This window comes from Falco peregrinus, chromosome 8, assembly GCF_023634155.1.
Source record: "Falco peregrinus isolate bFalPer1 chromosome 8, bFalPer1.pri, whole genome shotgun sequence".
Lineage (NCBI taxonomy): Eukaryota > Metazoa > Chordata > Aves > Falconiformes > Falconidae > Falco > Falco peregrinus.
The window spans coordinates 49,009,522-49,027,483 of NC_073728.1; the positions used below are offsets into that span (position 1 = coordinate 49,009,522).

The 17,962-nt window shown below is 38.5% G+C and overlaps 1 protein-coding gene across 1 annotated transcript in view; it reads left to right on the forward strand.

Moving 5' to 3' along the window:
* Positions 1 to 17,962, forward strand: part of SLIT3 (slit guidance ligand 3) — a 531,529-nt gene that overhangs the window by 389,592 nt on the left and 123,975 nt on the right. The window contains exons 16-17 of the mRNA XM_027779712.2: positions 12,777 to 12,927; positions 14,203 to 14,277. Coding sequence (XP_027635513.1) covers positions 12,777 to 12,927; positions 14,203 to 14,277 — 226 coding nt within the window. The remainder of the gene's footprint in view (positions 1 to 12,776; positions 12,928 to 14,202; positions 14,278 to 17,962) is intronic.

Genomic DNA, 17,962 nt, shown 5'->3' on the forward strand with positions numbered 1-17,962 from the left:
AGAAGAAAAATTGCTGTTATTGATGGAGTACCTTGCAGTGTTTTCTATAAAAATTACTATGATTTTTGTCTTTTTCCTCTGAAAAAAAAAAAACCTCAACCGTGATTAATTGTGTTCCTGGTGGTAAAAGATTAATGACTCTGGATGGGGATGCAGCATGAAACTGAATGGCAGCAACCCAAAACAAGCCGTTGTGCTTTGTGTATCTCTGCAAGCAATATGCTGAGCTAAACCTTCTCTTTCTGGGGAAAATAAAATAAAGATAACTTCATTTGCAGTGAGGTTTTCTTGGGCATGCTTGTTAAGGTCTTCAATCACTTGTGATTCAAGCCACAAAATTTATAACCAGAACTGAAATTATGACATACTTTTATCTAGGTTTTTGGATTGTGTCCATCATAGTAACAAGATAATTAGTCAGTAATATTTGTATTTAAAGAAACTGGAAATGAAAATGCATAAATATAATTTAGAAAGGAAAGTAGACTGAAAAAACAGATCAGTATAAATCTGTACCCAATTTGCCATTGTTATTTTCTTCTGCTTTTATTAATAGGCTAGAGAAATTAATGTTATGTATGTGCATGCATGCCTTGAACAATGGTACAGGCTATTGGATAACGCAAACACCATCTGATATCATTTATGAAAGGTCATAGCTAAGAAGGGCAACAATGCAGAACACAGTACCTGGTGATATTGAGAATAATATTTTGTGTGAGTTCTTATCTTGGGGGTCCTTTCCTTGAGGCATTAGGCTGTTCTTCCCTTGGTCTCCTGTTCTACGAGTATATCAAAACCACATGGAAAAGGAATAAACCTGACTTATGAAGGAGAGCAGGGATTGCACAGCTTCAGAACAATGATTTCAGCTGGATGAAAACTAATTCTATTCAAAAGCTCAATAGAGAAGATATCCTTGCCTGTAGAGTTTCCAGATGGCAATGAGATACATTGAACTCGACTCACTGTCTGCTCACATGAGACAGGGGAAACGTCTAATGGTTTAGAAGACTCTTAGTTTGTAAATCAATCAAGAGAACAGACATCCTTGGCACCTGTTCTACTCAAGTTGTCCCTTTGAATCATGGCTGCTTCAGACATGGCATTTAGCAGGAATTTTCCATGTTTTCATCTTGAAGAAGATGTTTCATCCCAGGATTTAACACAGCACGTCTCTTTGCAGAAAAGTCCGCGAGGTATGAATCTTCATCATTCAAAGTCAGACAGTTGAGCAGTGCTTTGTGTTATCCAGGGATGAGCCTGCACAATCCCACTGGGATGGCAGAGCTTAGTAACTTGTCAGTGTCCTTGTTAGCTGTGGGATTCTTCCTGTCTATTTTTTCATCTTTTGCTCAGTGTATGAGAAAAGAATTTTTATTTTTAATCCTTTTGTAAATATGCATCTTTTTTCTTAAAGGGTTCTTGTTTCAGGATCCTGATGTTTTCATGTAGTCATATTTTCATTTCATTTTAATACGTATAGTACATGTCAGTGGTCAGAAAGATGATTTTGTGGGGGAAAGCACACTGAATGTGAGGGGTTGGTTAAGGAAGCAATGTGAGGCGTTTTATCATGACCTGATCTTTGACCTTTGGCAAGTGATGAGGATGCATGGAAAGGGTGAGCTCTGTGGGAGCAGAGGTACACAGCCAGTATCAGGATCACACCCATGAGTAGTTAAACTCAGGTGAGCTTAATACTTCAATGTCAGGGAAATGACCAGTTTGGAAGTTGTAAAATCCTGAGGTCATCCTGAAGTGATGTGTGTTTTCCACTCTGATTTGAAGTCTACAAAGTATCATAAAGAGGACTTGTCAGGAAGGACCTGGCATGAAAAGAAATGTGATTCAGTAAAATTAAGAGAGAGGAAAGGGAAGTGCTTTTTGTGCAAGGATAGGAGAGAGTAGTGGTTATCAGGAATGGGGAAGAAAAGCTGAGATATTTGAAGTTTCATCAGTCTGAAATGGTACAGGAACATCAGGAAGGTAATGTCACATTCAGACATGTGGATGGGCCAGATAGAACTGTATTTGATAAAGTGAAATTGTGAAGACAGAAATATGCAGCATAATTAAAAAAAAAAAATCAAATCTAGAAAACTTTGTTCTGCATATTGTTTCCTCCAGTTTTTATTCCAGCTCCCCACCACCCTTTTAGATAGTTATTTAGCAAGAACAACTTGCCGCCGCCTTTTTGATTATTGAGGCACTTTTCCTAGATGCTATTTCCTCCCTGAACCAAATGAGTCAGGCTTTTACTGATAATGATGGAGACACATCTGCAAAGGTTATGAGTGGCCATAAGAAAGAGATTCTGTGCAACAGGTAGATAATGTACATAATTCTTTTTAAAAGGAGAATTGGAAGCATTATAGCATGAAATGAAGGAACAGCAGGGAAAGGGGCATGTTTTTGCCCGGGGCTGTGAGACAAGCAAAGCTGTTGAATATACGCTATCAAATATGTTTCAGCCTCAGATTGCAATAGATACAATTTCCAGTGTTTTTCTGCCTTTCATGTAATGTGATGCACCAAAATAATAAAAAACCTCCCTCTTGCTCAGCTCTCTCCCCACAGCTATAGAATCTGAGACTAAAAAAGTTTTTTTCTTGAAAAAGAAATTGGTGGAATAGGCTGTGACTAATTACCTCTCTCTTCTGTTTAGAAAAGTGAAATACTGTCATTTTCAGTGACAACAGTGATATTCTGTTGATCATTTTTGGTTTTGGCTGCATCTCTCCATTATGAACACCAAAGTAAGGATCCAATGGTATTTGCCAGTCTTAGGTCACTGGAGGCTCCCACTCTTAGTAGGAATAGGGGAAAAAAAGAACAACAAAAATCTTCTGCCCCGTAGCATTTGATTAAGTTCACTACACAGCAGTTTTGTTTTCTAAAGGAGCACTGGGCTTCAGGAGGAAGGGAAATGACTCTATGAGCAGATTGTGTTGTCTCTGTGGTAGCGTATTGTCACTTCAAGAGTTGGCAGGATCCTTGATTGCTGTGTGACACTGTGTATGAAATAGCTTTTGCAGAGAGCTGCCCTTGTATTCAGCTGTGTATCTTTTTATTTTCCCTGTGATATGTTTGTGTTTTTCAGTATATTGTGTTTTTCAAAAGCAATGAAAGTTCTACCTGCTGTACTGACACAAACCATTTCTGCTAATGATCGAAGAGTGTCTATATCTACAAGCAACACATCACAAAAGCTTTTTATCTCCTGATTCTTAGAAATAAGGTTGCTATTTGAAATATCATGAAGTAACCCTTTCTTCCTGCTTCATCTTGCATTGGGGCATGCATTGTATCTAACTGACTTTAGTTACTTCAGTTCCAGACAGTACTGTACAAATCAAAAGCACAGGGAATAACAGGAGGAGGACAATGAACCATCTGCCAGTACAATTCTGTCCTTTTTGGACGCTGCTGCTTGTTAACCCAACTCAAATCAAAGCCAGCTTCTGTAGTACATATGGATCCAGAACTTGGATATTTAGGGCTAGTGTCAGGTCTCCTGTGTTATCCCCTCTTATTAGATAGCAATGTAGTTGCTCTTTGTTCACTCATCATTTTCTAAGGCATTTAATAAAAACTCTTCTTACTAATTGCGGTTTTCCTTCTAATCCTTTATGTGTCTTTTCCAGTCTCTGTCTTCATACATATTCACCTTTCTTGGGTTACCTGTCTACTTCAGAACAGAGTTCCTACTGCTTGTCATCAATTGAAGTTTCCTTCTCTCTTCTCTGCGTTGTTTCAGTTGTAGAAGCACAGAACTGCAGTGGACAGAGCGTTCCTAGACAGGAGAACACAGGCTGCACGTCGGGGCTTTTTGCCAGGTGCCTACAGTTTACACGTTCCCTGTCCATTGGTCCCCCTAGGTTATCCCCTTCTCTGCTCTTAGTGGCATGTAAACACTACTTAAGCTCTTTGTGCTCTCAAAATGAAACATGTAATGTCTTGTTACTCCTCAGCTAGTGTTTAAATGTCATGAAAGGCAAGTGAATTTAATTCAGATCTTACATAATTTTATCTGATTGAAACACTTTTCAGTTGTTTCCATAATTTGCCAGTCACTGATGACAACTTTGCAAATTCCTTCCATTTTCAGTGAACAGTTATTTAGTTATGTATTCATATTCTTGCCCTTAGCATTTTCTGTTTGATGAAAAGCACTGATATCCACCTGCTACTTTCTGGTTCATACAGAGCTGCAGTGACACATGTGCTCCGGGATTTGCGATTATGCCTGCCCTTAGCGTGCTGGTCTCCAGCACCTCCTGCCTGAGCAGGCACCAAGCCCTGACAGCTTGTGGGTTTGTCCACACTGGAGGTGACAGTGGTGGGGATTGGCAGACCTGCACAGGCTGCTATAGGCCTGGTCAGGTTTGCAGGAAATACTGTCTGAGGCCAAGCTCCACCACTTCTGCTCACCAGGGCTTTTGCTTGAGTAGAGGGAGGGAAAGGACTATGAAACACTGCCTATGATCTGGACAACTGGAAAGTTTAACTGTATTCAGATTTATTTCTGCGGGTGTTTTGAGGGGATTGTTTTTTGGTTTGTTTTTTTTGGTTGGTTGGTTGGTTTTTTGCATGTTTTGTTTTGGTTTTATTCAGTTAAATGCTGTTTGCTTTACTTCCCCCACCCCCCCCACCTGCAAAAGACAGACTCAGCAAAAGTACCTTCAGAAACTCTCTGAATATAGAGAAACTAAGGATATGCATATGCATTTGCTGTGTGTAAGAATAATTCTGTCTGAATGGAAGGTTGTCTAACAGCCTCAAATCACCTGCAGATTAAGTCCTAGACTGAAGTCATAATTACGAACCTGAAGTTTTCACCATACACTATAACGGAATATATTTGAGCTTGAGTTTGCATTATTTTTTTCTGAAGTTGAAGTCATTAGAGAACACAACACAACTGCTATGACTAATATTAATGGAGCTGAATTCTCTTGTACTGTAGAAATGTTCTTGTTGAAAAGTAATTTGGCTGTACTGTATACTGATTGTAGCCCTCCCTTTTCTGTAAATCTTTGATAGCAATTCAGATCTTTATGTTAATATTTGTGTCAGTGACCCTAACCCTTCACTAGCTCTTGATGAACACTATGATGACGGTTTCTTGCGCTGCAGTAGGGGAAACGTAGGCAGTATGGAAGTCATTTTACTCAAGGAAGCATAAGCTTAACATAAAGCAGGTGGGTCTGTTTGGCAGAGTATGGCTCTTAATAAGAAAGTAAATTGTCATGTTCCAGTTAAAAAGTTTATTTTAAGGCTGTGTCTCAATTTACTTTTAAGTTGAAGCAGTCTTCAAAAAAAATAAACATCTGAACTGCTTTGTTACCAGCCAACATACTTATTTGCAATTACAGTAGAGGCAATGAAAAGAGGGGGAATGAATGTTGAGTCAAAGATGCACTCATATCACTTATGCATCCAAGTAACACAGTTGTCCTAGATTCCCCATGTAGGCAGAGTAGGGAGATGGATAGATTCCTCACTTGAGATCTGAGCTGTCCTGTGGAGGTGTCTTCATTAGCTATGGCAGAAAGCTGAGTGATTACTCTTGTAACGAAGATACCTCAAAAGTTAAGGTATGACAGTTTGTTTTCTCTCACATTGCTATCACGTCTGTTGAGATTAAGCTGAGCAATGCTTATCAGACATGCAAAGTTAGTACTTTTTTGTGTGTGTAGTGATCACTTGAATAGAATAAAGAAAATAATTGGAAAGGCATTGGCATGAAGAGAGCTAGTCAGCTAAAACCAGTGCAAGAAGGTTTGAGTTGGCAATTGGATGAGAAATTGTCATTGACTGTTCTGAGACTGCGGCAGTCACCTGAGGTGTTACAGCTTGATGGGACAGTTAAAAATAGGGTCCTATATACAAACTCTTAGCAAACTGCAGATTCAGTGAGTGATAAACAAACAGATTTTGGATTACCAGAGGTGAAATAATACTAAGAGCAAAGCGTACAATGCTGCTTGGATGTACAGGATATCTAAAGGGTGGGGTTCTTTGTGAAAACTGGCAAATACCTGGAGATATAATAATTCCTTTTTCAACTTTTTCATTTTTTGCAAACATTTGTGCAGAATGATTTATGTACCTCCAAAGGCTTATGGAATATTTTTTTTAATATAATTTACAAAATACCTTGCTTCCCTGTTTTTTCCTATTCAACTTGAGGGGAAAAAAAAACCACACAAAAAAAACCAAAGCAGAAGGCTATATCCCTGCACATTTTTTGTAATAGTCTGCAACAAGCAGAAAGGCCCTAGAATGTGCCTGTGGAGTATTTTGCTTCTCATGTATTCTGGGGACATAAATTAGGGTTTTGCCAGACTTTTCTTTGTGTACTGGTACCTCTTGTTCATTGTAGTTGATGATTAGCTTAGGCAGTTATTGTGAGCGGTGTTTAATTAGTGCAGCAGAGGAATAGAGACTTGCTCAAAATATTCTCCAAGGGTTTCTCAGGAAGACGTTTGCAGGGCTCTGACTGCGTTTGTTTCTACTAGGTCTGAAAGAGTTCATTGACAGTGAAACTACTGAGTTTATGACAGATAGTCCACTTAATACTGTAAATCAGTATATAATATAAAAGTCTTTGGAAGATATGAACTACTACTTCTCATTGCTTAACAGAGTACTGTGGATGAATTTATTTGAAGAGCCCATGCCAGAATTGCCGCATTATTAAACCAGTGTAGGAATAAGGATACGGAACTCTGCATCCTTCTTCACTAGAGCCATCCAAAATTATTGGCAGGAATGCTAGTTATAGGTATAATTTCTAAATAAATGAGGTGTGGATTGCAGCATTATGCATATTTTGAATGAATCATGGAAGAAAATTAATGCCTTTTTGTGTCATGATGCATGAGTCACAGAAGAAAATTAATAATCTAAATTTTGTATCAGTTAGGACTCTGGCTAGTTTGGCAGCTTGTGGGGATTGAAGGTTTATTGTGTTAGGTTCCCTAAAAAGCTGTTTTCAGTTCTTTATTATATTGTAAAAATAGACAGTAAATCAAATTGTCTTACTTTTGTTGCTGTACGTAAACCCACAGTATGAGGTGACTAAGTTAATACTGTACTTATTTTCTGGAGTTACTTTCCCGAGTAATTGTGTGTTGACTTTCTGCATAATAATGCTGGTTCATAGCAAAATGGTGAAGCAGAGCCCCTTGTGTATTATCTGTCATCTCTGCTCAAATACTTGCATTGTTCTCCATGTAGACAATGAATAATCTGCTTGATGCTGACTTCGTTCTTTGGGCAATGCAAACCCCTTACTAAGGAAAGTGGTTTATTTATTTATTTTTATCAAAGCACAAGCATTGACCTTCACTAAGCCCAGCAAAATGTTCTGAGCAGTTGCAGAGGACAGCCACTTCCTCTCTTGTTCATGAAGCCTGCAAGAACATTTGGGATGTGACTTTCAAAAACACACTCCACTGGCATAGCTCTGCAGACGTTAAAGTCAATGGAAGTTTTATTTCAGAGGGACCAGTCAAACCAAAACTGAATGCCCTACTTTATACGTCAAAGTTGCAGGAATGAGTTACAAGAAGTAAAGCTGTTTGAAATAATGCAGAGTGTTGGAAATAGAGAATGCTTCCATCAGCAAATTATATACAAAACCCAACAAATATTGTGCGAAGAAACAGAATAACAAAATACTCCTGTTTGCCTTAATATGTCTGTAGTAGCACGTGTGCTACCTTGCTGTAAAGTGCGGTTGAAACAAAAAAACCCAAACAAACAAAAAAAAAAAAAAAAGAAAAACAGACTGTCAGTGTAAGTGCCACCAGCATGAAAAGCCTCTGGGAACTGAAATCAGGCTCAAAGGGGGCTTGGGGAGCATTTAATGCCAGATCTTGGCCCTCAGCTCAGAATCTACTATTGTTAATATAAGCTGCGGTATTTCTAAGATTGCATTTAAATAAATGGAGGAAAGCAAAATGTCATTCATACTGAAAGGAGACACCAGGAGAGAGTAAGTACCTAACAAAGAGTAGCGTAGACTGGGCATGCAATACGTGGTGGAAGTTGCACATCCTTCCTGGAAGGAGCTGGTTGCAGTCCTTTGGTAGTGTTTTCTATCATATTGGTTCTGTCTCTGAATTCGCCTGGGCTCTGTTCTTGTACACTAACCCCAATTGTGCTCCAGGGTGTTCCTGCAGTTGTAGCGTAAAGGATGACCTCTTGTATCCAGCACCTTTTTGCATGGGTGGAGTGGAGAGCAGCTCTCCGTGAATCTTCAGCTTGTGCTTCTCCATGCTGCTTCCTCTCAACGCTCTTCTCTCTTTGGCGCTGCCTAACTCTGACTCTGGCTGTTCATGGGGTTTTCCTTTGTGCTTGATCTAACCATGTGGTAGAACAATACAAATTGAACATGGTTCTGTCAAGCACCATGGAAGGCTGCATACTCCCTGCCGCATGGCATGCTGGGATACTTCTGCTGTTTTCAGAAGCATCAAAAGGTGAGAGACTCCCATTTCCTCACAGGAAAAATGGAAAAGGTGAAGTGTTGCTTAACCAGATTCCTGGTCACTGCAGGGGGCAGCCCTAGTGATGTTTGCGACAGACTTTCCAGAGGGCTTGCATGCAGAATAACCATTTCGAAGTAATTAATCTGTTTAATTGCTCTTAGAATGAAGATGTTAGGCATCCTGTTGATTTAATATGATTCAAGGGTGATTCCAGCCATACCTACAGAGATGAAAAGTCATTTTTTGTCATCTTACCTTATAAATAATCTAAGCTACATCTTTCTGTATGAGCTGTCCAGTGAGTCCTCCTACCTGAGGTACACTTTGGATGCTGTTTCTATAACAAGGTGCCTGCTACTTAACGTAACTCTGGACCTGGTCTGAGCAATCTGAACGTGCTGGCATTTCATTATGAAGAAGTATCCTACAAAAGAACTTCAGAAGAATCTGCAAAGCATTATCTTTTGTCTCTTGAAATGACATGGGTAACATGGCCTGTATGAAAATAGTATTATCAGATAGTTACATAGCACAAAGCTGAGTCAGTGTACCCAAACGGGCCGTTTTAGCTATGACAGCTTAATAAGAACTTTGACATACTTTTGCCTAACTTCCCCCCTATGTAAAGTAGAGATAATTACACCTATTCGTGAATGACTTTGAGAGCCTCATACAGAAGTTTTCTTGTATGGAAATAGTACCTCATCTTGTAAATTTGTTATATATCTGTTGTGGAGCCATCAGAAGAAGAACATCTAAGATACTTAGATTTTTATCTGTAATTACTGATGAGAGTTAATACAAGCAATGTGAAGTTATGACAAACAATGTACCTCTTTTTTTTTCCTGAAAACCTATGAGAATTGTGATCTAGTGGTTACTTGAAATGTTGGGATTTCTGGGGTTTTGTCCAAGTTTTAGATTAAGTGATCTCTGTGATCATGTTTTTGGTCCCAAATTTGAGGCAGCTGCATCCATCTTTTCTAGAATTAATATATCAGGTCAGTATTCAAGCCCCTGTTGAGACAAATTGTTTTTTTTGTCCAGAACAGCACTCCTTTTAAGTCCTTCAGGCAAAGCCAAGTTTTAAAAACTGAAATCCAGTTTGCTAAACAGTGCTTGAAAAGAAGAATAGGACAAAAAGGTATTTGTCTCGGGTGCTTAATTTTTCCATGTGGGTATTAGAAAGGCACCTAAAATTTTTGAGGAAATGTGGTCTCAATACTGCTGTTTTGTAGAATGGTGTGTGTTTGTTTTATGATACTGAGGAACTGCAATGCCCTGGTACCTGATAGTGGTGTCACATAGGTTATGAAATGAAAATGCTATCAAGAGTAATGAGCAATTCAGATAAACACAGTTGCCTCAGTTAAACACAGGCTTTGCTGTTGCCTTGGCTACTCATTTTACAGCAAACTTAATTCTTCCTAACTTTGGAAATTACTAGAAACTCCCAGGTCATGTTTTACATTCAGCCAAGCTTGACAAAGTTCTCAGCTACAGTGCACACATGCTTTCAGGTATAAGAAAACGACCAAATGGTTGGTCTGGAATAGTAAAATGAAGCCAAGCGTTTCTTCTGTGCCTGTCCTCCATCTCTTTTCAATAACTGTCCACAGGTGATTTTACAGTGTGCAAGAAGTACTACATGCATGTGATGGCTAGTTGTATGTCCTGAATCCTGTCATGTTCCCTCAGAGCCCTGCAGCAGCACACTGATAAAGCCCTGTGTGTAGGAATGGATATGCGCACTTAAATGGTTCTGTAAGCAGATGGCTGAATTTCACATCAATATCCCAGATGGGAATATCTTAATAGAGCAGCCACCTGCCCAAGTGATCTCAAGGCTCAGGTCAAATAGTAAATCCTATCCAGTCTTTGGCAGGTGACTCCTGCTGTCTCACAGTCTAATGGATAACCAAGTACTTGCTGAGCATGTAGATGCTATTGGAGTAACTCTTACTGAAACTCACTTTAGAAGAAATAAAAAAAGGAAGGGGAAGACGAGAGAGAGAAAGAAAAGTACAAAGGTGATGCTTGCTCCCTTCCTCTCCTGCTGAACTGACAGGGCTTAACGCTGTTGCAAGTGTGGTGTCAGTGTGCTGATGCCCAGGCAAGATCAACTTCTTATAGCTGATGCAATGTGGGAAGTTGTATGCCATCAAGAGTGAGACTGCTGTCATAATGTGGTAAATAATCTTTATTTACTTTGCCAGAAAGCTTAAGAGAAAACCAAAACCTGATTTCCACCCTCTAATGTTACATACTCCCTCTTCTCCTTCATAAAGCATTTTACTTGCTTTCCCATCTTTTTTTCCCCATAGGAAGATAAATCTTGTATCCATCATTAGACTAAAAATTATACTTCATTTTTTCCCCTGTGTAACTTCACGATGTTTGTGATTGTTCTTTCAAAGAAAGCTTTTACAATGAAGATTAGAAGTACTTCTTCAAGGGTTAATTTGGGGATTTCTGAGACATTTTCTGATAACTGAAAAATTTTGGTGGTTTTTTCAAGGTGTACTGTAATTATAGCAGTTTTAATAAACTCTAGTCCTGATAACTGTTCATCTCTGGCATTATTTCCAAGGAATCATAAACAACCAAAGGTAATGTCTCATAGACCTAAGAAAGAATAGCTGTATGTTCTTATGGTCAAGCTAGAACATGATCATCACTTGATGTTTTAGCCTGACTACCAACACTGGAATTTTTAGGACTGGAAATATTCTGTGTATTTTTTAAAGGATAAGATTTTAAATGATGGCTGTGTGGGGAAAGTCTTAAATTGTATTTTTATAATACTTTAAAATGCCCAGTGGTCCTAATATTTTAAGTGATGTGCTGTCAAGCTAAAAACCAGTAGCAAAGTCTCACTTTAGATGTATAATTTACAATAAACATGATAACCTGCAAAGTATTTAGCACCACAGAAGTGGTAATGTACAAAGCTGTATGTGATGTTTCTCATAATCTAGTTCGGAATTACCAAACTAAACCGAAGTGTGTCTGTGGAATCAAAATGTTAGATTGCCTGCAGAACTGCTTGCTTTCACTGCATCACCCTGTGGAGGTAATGTGTAACATAAATTAAAATAATAGTGGGTTTAGGTGACTTTTTTTTTCTTGCAGAAAATCGTATGCAGTCATAAAATGAGCAGTAGTGTATTTATCAGTCTGGGAAGGGGAAGCAGGTGATGAATGTCATCGAGTCTCTAAAAATAAATCTCAGCTCAGGTTTAAGTTTTTATTGATGTTTTCAGGTTCTGAAAAACTAAACTTTTTTTCAGATCATTCCTGAGAAAGCTTTTCAATCAACTTTTAAAACTCTGGAAACATTAAAAAATACTTGTTGGTAGTTATGATCACTGGGCACTGGACAAAGTTCCTGAGACAATTCTGGTGCTTCCATTATGAAATATGAAGTGTGTGGGCAGGTATTGCATGGCGGGGTCTTGGCAACACTTTGCTTGCATACACAGTTATTAATACTCCTGGTTCCTTGAAGCACAGAGATCAAGTTTCCAACCTGCTGTTATTAAAAGAGAAAAACCAAACCTGAAAAGGACATATTAGTTCACTGAGCCTAATTGGAAAAGCATTTCATTAGAACGGGTCAAAAAACTAGTCAGAGAGGTCTGGCAGTCATGGTATAATGGTACGTTAGGGAGTGCTTCTCACTAAGTATGGTCTACCCGTTCCTTAATTAAAATGAAAATGATTTAAACTGCTATTACTTTCCTTTGGTGTTTGTTTAACATAGCTAATAAAGGTATCTAATTGTTGGATATTTGACAAGGTTCTATCGTAAAAGGTTGCTTTCAAAAATAACTCTTATGTCCGAGGCCTGAAAATTCTGGCCTTTTTAATGACACCTTTAAAAATCCTTTGTCATTTGAATGCACCAAGATAGCTCCTGCTTTCATAAGATCCCTTTTCCTTGTTGCTGGACTAAGTTCCAAAGGGGAAAAAGTGACTATGCTGGAGCTCATTTGAAGCAGACTCCAGCAGCTAATTAGATGTGCTTCCAAAAATACCTCAACAGGTAGGCTTGTTAGACAAGGAATTAATCTATGAAGGGAAGAGTGAAAAAACAGAGGCTAGTCTTGGGGGTAATTTGAGAAATTGCTGAACAGCAATCTTTGGCAAGTATTAAAATTGTGTTTAGGGGTGGGAAGCTGACAGAAGGCAATGTTGAGTATAGATTCCATAAAATCTCCGATTGCCACAGTTATCAGGAACTGTTTGCTGGAATACATTTTCCTTTTGTTGCAGGGTCAGAGGATTACAGAAGTAAATTCACCGGGAAGTGTTTCATGGACCTTGTCTGTCCTGAGAAGTGTCGCTGCGAGGGAACAATTGTAGACTGCTCTAACCAAAAACTCACCCGACTACCCAGTCACCTTCCTGAATATACTACTGATCTGTAAGTGCTGGCTCTCCCAAGATGTGCTTGGCAAGGCATGTTGCGTTTCCGAGTTTTTAAAGGCTGTAAGAGGGACTCAAACCAATTCAAGCCACCTTCTACTTTAATCCCTGTTTGAAAAGGGGGAAGTTAATTTTATTTCAAAGGAGCACCACAACTCCCTTATTTACTTAGCATTCATGCCAACTGTGGGAATGAGAAAGGAGCCATGGCCCTGTGCATCAGCTGCCTCTGTGTGTCTTCTTGAAGTGTTGACCTGTTATGTGGTCCAGGCTGTGTGGTTCCTTTCCATTCTCCCTTTGAGTCCTTTGTCTTTGCATCTGGTCATTTTTAAGAGCTGGATTAACCCTTTAGAGTTAAATCTGTGACCAGGAACTCATTCCATCTCAGCAGTGCCTGCTACTTGGGTGAAATGGCTCTCACTAAAACTAATGTATGGTTAAGCTGATTTTCTGAATGTATGGTAAGTGATTTTATGAAATTTGCTTGCTTTTAGAGATTCTTACAAATTATAAACATATACTGCTAAAGAGAGTAGGAGAAAGCATGTTTATTACTTGGTAACTGAAAAATCTGGTTCTTTTGTTATATCAGCAGCCCCTTCAAACACAGTTCTCCTTTTGTGTTAGCATTCTGTTTATTATACTTAAAGTGTTCTCTTTAAACCATAAAAATTGATGATCTGAAGTTAAGATAGAAAAATATGAGTGTCATCCAGAAACACTGCAAAGTCTCTACACAGGAAAATGGAGCTACATGTAATCAGAGAAAGAATTCTGCATTCCAAGCCTGCCAAGGCAGTGGCCATTGCATTAATTTTGAAGACCAGTAGACTTTTATGGGAAAGTCTACTTTATGTAATCATTTATCATAATCAGTTATGAAATCAGATCCCTTCTGCTTACATGGACCACATCTCAAATTGCATGTCTTCCGTAACAGAATGTGTGAGGGAGGTTTAGTCACGCAAACGAGGCTGTGTAATGGTCAAATTTAATATTCCCTTATCCTGTGCGTTGGAAGAAAGAGGAGTTCTGACCTTGTCCCTTGGCATTACACTGTTAAAGGCATCCTAAGCTTTTACTATAGATACTTTTCTATGTTCCCTTTCCTTCAAAGCTAAACTCTTTTCACTCTAGGAGTCTGAGAGGGATGGCAGATAATGTCTTGTTTAACAAAGGTCATAGTTCTCTGTGTGGCAGCCCTGTATGTCACAGAGGTATATCTATAGACATCTGTGAAGTATTAAAAATCTTTTTGTTTGTTCCTATTCAGGCGTTTGAATGACAACGATATTTCTGTTTTGGAAGCTATCGGACTTTTCAAGAAATTGCCCAACCTCAGAAAAATGTAAGTTTGAGTCACTTGCTTGTTAGAATACATGCTGCCTTGGATTATGAAGAAGGATGGAGGTTTTGTAGTTTAGTACTGTAATAGCTGAAATCACTTTTTTAATGTGAATTGAAGGAAACAGAATGAGTTGTCTGTTAGATGGACAGGCCCAGGTAAACCACAGAGACAGATGAAGATCCCTAGGCTGACATTTCGGTGTTCTTTAGGCTGTATTTCTTAAAGTCTTTGACTTATGAAGACTGAAGGGAATTCTGTCCCAGAATTCATTCAGATGTATGCTTATTGCTAGAGATGGCTACAGATTTTAGCATATTGATTTTGTCTTCTGAATGTGTTGTGTGACTCCAACTAGTGTGATTGTTTCAAATAGTCAAAGGAAAATAGTATAAGATATAGATGATGGCAGCTTCTTTTGATCATTATTGTTTTAAAGATGAGAATCAATTAGTTAATTTAGAGATCAGTCATTCAATTATATCTGTATAATTCTGTTGAACAGCCTGTCGTGGTTGTGCCACAGCCTGACTCCTGGCACTGTACAATGTATGTATTTAATAAGAGCTGTGTTTTGGAAAGTGAGTAATCTGTTAGATACCTCCTAATAGTCTTCTAAATGGATCTTTCTGAAGTTATTTAAAGTTTTAACCCTCTGGCCCTATTGCTAATGTCTCATCTAACTGTTTACTTTTAGTAAGAATTTATTGCTAGAGTCAAGGTAATTTACGAAAACCAACCAACCAGGCATTTTGTTCTGCATTCATTTCACATGGCTTCTGCCATCTGGAGCTTCCTGGCCATTTGTACCCATGTAAAATCCCAGGGGCTTTGGAGACAACTGTAGTGGGATTCTTATGTCAGTTTTATTTCTGCAAGACTTTCAGGTGCAGCGTTGCAGGTTTGGGAGTGGGGGTTGTATGTGCAAGCACAGGCCACCAGACTTGGGGAATTAATTATGTACATTGGTATTGGCCTAGTATTTTGTGAATGAACCATAAGTTGTAGCTATGGTGCACTTAGAAAAAGTTGTTGAGATTGTTGAAGCACTCCGTTTTCTATGTAAGTAGACAGCAAATGAGAATGAAAAATGCATGGTATATTAAAAATGTACACAAATTGCAAGCATCTGTCCTCATCAAACCTTCAGGGTTTATGTTTTGAAAATTGGAGAGGTGTGATAGCTGAAATAATTTCTTTCATTTTATTTAATACTTACTGTAGTCAAGTTATGGTGCTGTCCTTCCTGTTCCCATCAATCACTCAGGTGCGAGGGATGCCTCGACAGGCTGCATTGTTAGGCATAAATGCAGCATGAAACAGAGTTTTGGGGATTTTTTAGGCATTTGTTTCCTGTGAAACAAAAAAAAAAATCTTTCTGCTTTGTTCTTGGTAGGTGAGGAGAACTGAACTGCACAGGTTGAGTTCAAACAGATGGCAAAAAGAAGTTGTGCCCTATACCTCATAAAATGTGTGTCTCATGGATTTTTAGTGACAGCCTCCAAGCAGAGGCTCTTTAGGTAAACTTTGTATTTGAGCTAATTCTTTTGTTCTACCTAAGGTTGTGAAGACATTTCTGAATTTGAATAAAGGGATTTTCTGAAAAGGAAGTTTTTTTGTGGAACAACATTTTAACCATAACCTTGCCCAGTAGCTTGATCCTTAAGAAGCCAGATGAGACTTCTTTTTTCCTAGTCCCATTTTGTGAAGGGAAGGAGTTACTATGAAAAATAAAATGAGCAAACAAACATCCCTTTCCTTCTATGTTATTATTTGGCCTTTACTAAGTGTCCTTCTGCTAATAATAGGCACCTCTCCATCACGCAAGAAGGAAAATGAAGGGAAATGCCAGCGGATGGGATTGCTGCTGCTAATGGCCCTAATGCAGCAGCTCTGTGTGTGTGGCAGGAATGATGCATGTGGTCTTCATTAAGTCTTACTGCTGCTATTAAATTAAGGAGGAAGAATGCTGATCAAACCCCCATTTTTCAGTGTGTATAAGGGACAAGAAATTTTACTGTTATTTGATTGGCAATATTGACTCTCTCTCATCATATTCCTTGTCTGTTCAAATGTTAAAGGAAAACAGCAGGTGGAGGAACCTTTCTGGAAATTTCATTACTTCCTAGGCTTGAGAAAACAGTTCAGAGCTTCAAGTAGTGGACTGTTAGCCTAAATCACCTTTTTTGTTGGTTTGGTTTTTTGATTTTTTTGGTTTTTGTTTATTTAATCTCTGTAATTCTCTTTCTTCTGAAATTAATCTGAATATCTGAAATCTGGATATCTTAATAGGCATTTGAATGATTGCTCTCTGAATGTCCTTTAGTTTAAGACTAGTGACAGATCCTTGTCAAGGAAATTTGCAAAGAAACTACTTGCAGAGTATTGTGGTTCCAGTGGCTAGTAAAGCTCCAGCATAATTCCAGAGATAGAGGGATTAGTTCCTCCTTCCTCTTGATGAGTGTTTCATATTAGTACCTCCTCATCTTACATTATGCTTAAGTGTAGCTTTGATTTATAACATAAACACTGTGAGGAGGTCTGCAAATTGGACCTTAAGGAGAATTTACTTGCATTCTAGATGTATGCTCACATTTGTTCTTTTGTCACTCAAGCTCCGTCAATTGTCTGTGTCTGTATGTGTGTTGTGGCGTATCACAGTCTCGGGTTTTCTAATAAGATTCCAAAGGGAAGTAGTCATAGATTTGGCATGGACATATTAGGGTTGCTTCAGTGTGTATATGTGTAAATAGTCTTTAATTATATATTCACATAATAGCTTTCAGTTGGACCCTTGCTCCAGCCCCTTGCTAGGTTCCTCATCTCCTGATTCGGTGCAGTTCCTATGCTCACCATGCTTTGCCTCACCAGAAGGCCAGTGTCCTGTCCCTCTTCTCTGTACTTCTCTCTAGCCACTGACAAAACTACTCTTCTTATTGAGGTTCCCTTCCTAGCCCTCACACACAATTACTCCACGGCCTTGCCTTGAGCTGTTTGTTTATAGCCTTCACAGATGTCTCTGGGGCCCCTTCTCCATCCAGCCAAGGACGTTACTTCCGAATACTGCCTGGGACTGGTAGAGTAAGTACTTTAGAGAAATGTGCCCAGCCCCAAACTTGGCACAGACACTGTAGCTTGGTGTCATGCACTCATGTTTTATGAGACAATGGAAGATGTCATTCAAAGAAGAATCCAAATTAAAAAATCTCTGTAAAATTAGTGTCTAAAATTCAAATCTTCCAAAAAATATGTCTTGCAGTCTCCTTGGATTGTGGTAGGAAACATAAATATCTCTGTTAAAGACTAAGAATTCAGCTAAATCCCAACATTTTGTCAGGGAAGATGTATCCTTTGAATGGAACACCTACATGGTAGTTACCAATTAACAAATTTGAATTCAGAATTTATTTGAGTGCTTCAGGCTTTTCATAAAAAAATATTAGAGTTTTGAGATATGAGGAAAATGGTATTTTGGTTAGCTTTATTTCCTGGAATAGAAGCACTTCCTTCTTTTGTTTAAAAAAAAAAAAGAAAAACAAAACTAAAAAGTATCTACTTCTAAACATGAAAAGGACACCTGACAGTTCTTTTAAATTTTTTATTCTTTTATTTTTTAAAATTCTTCTAAATCTTGCCAATTTTATAAAGTAAATATATAAAAAAGAAAGGGGTACTGTCAGACCACCTT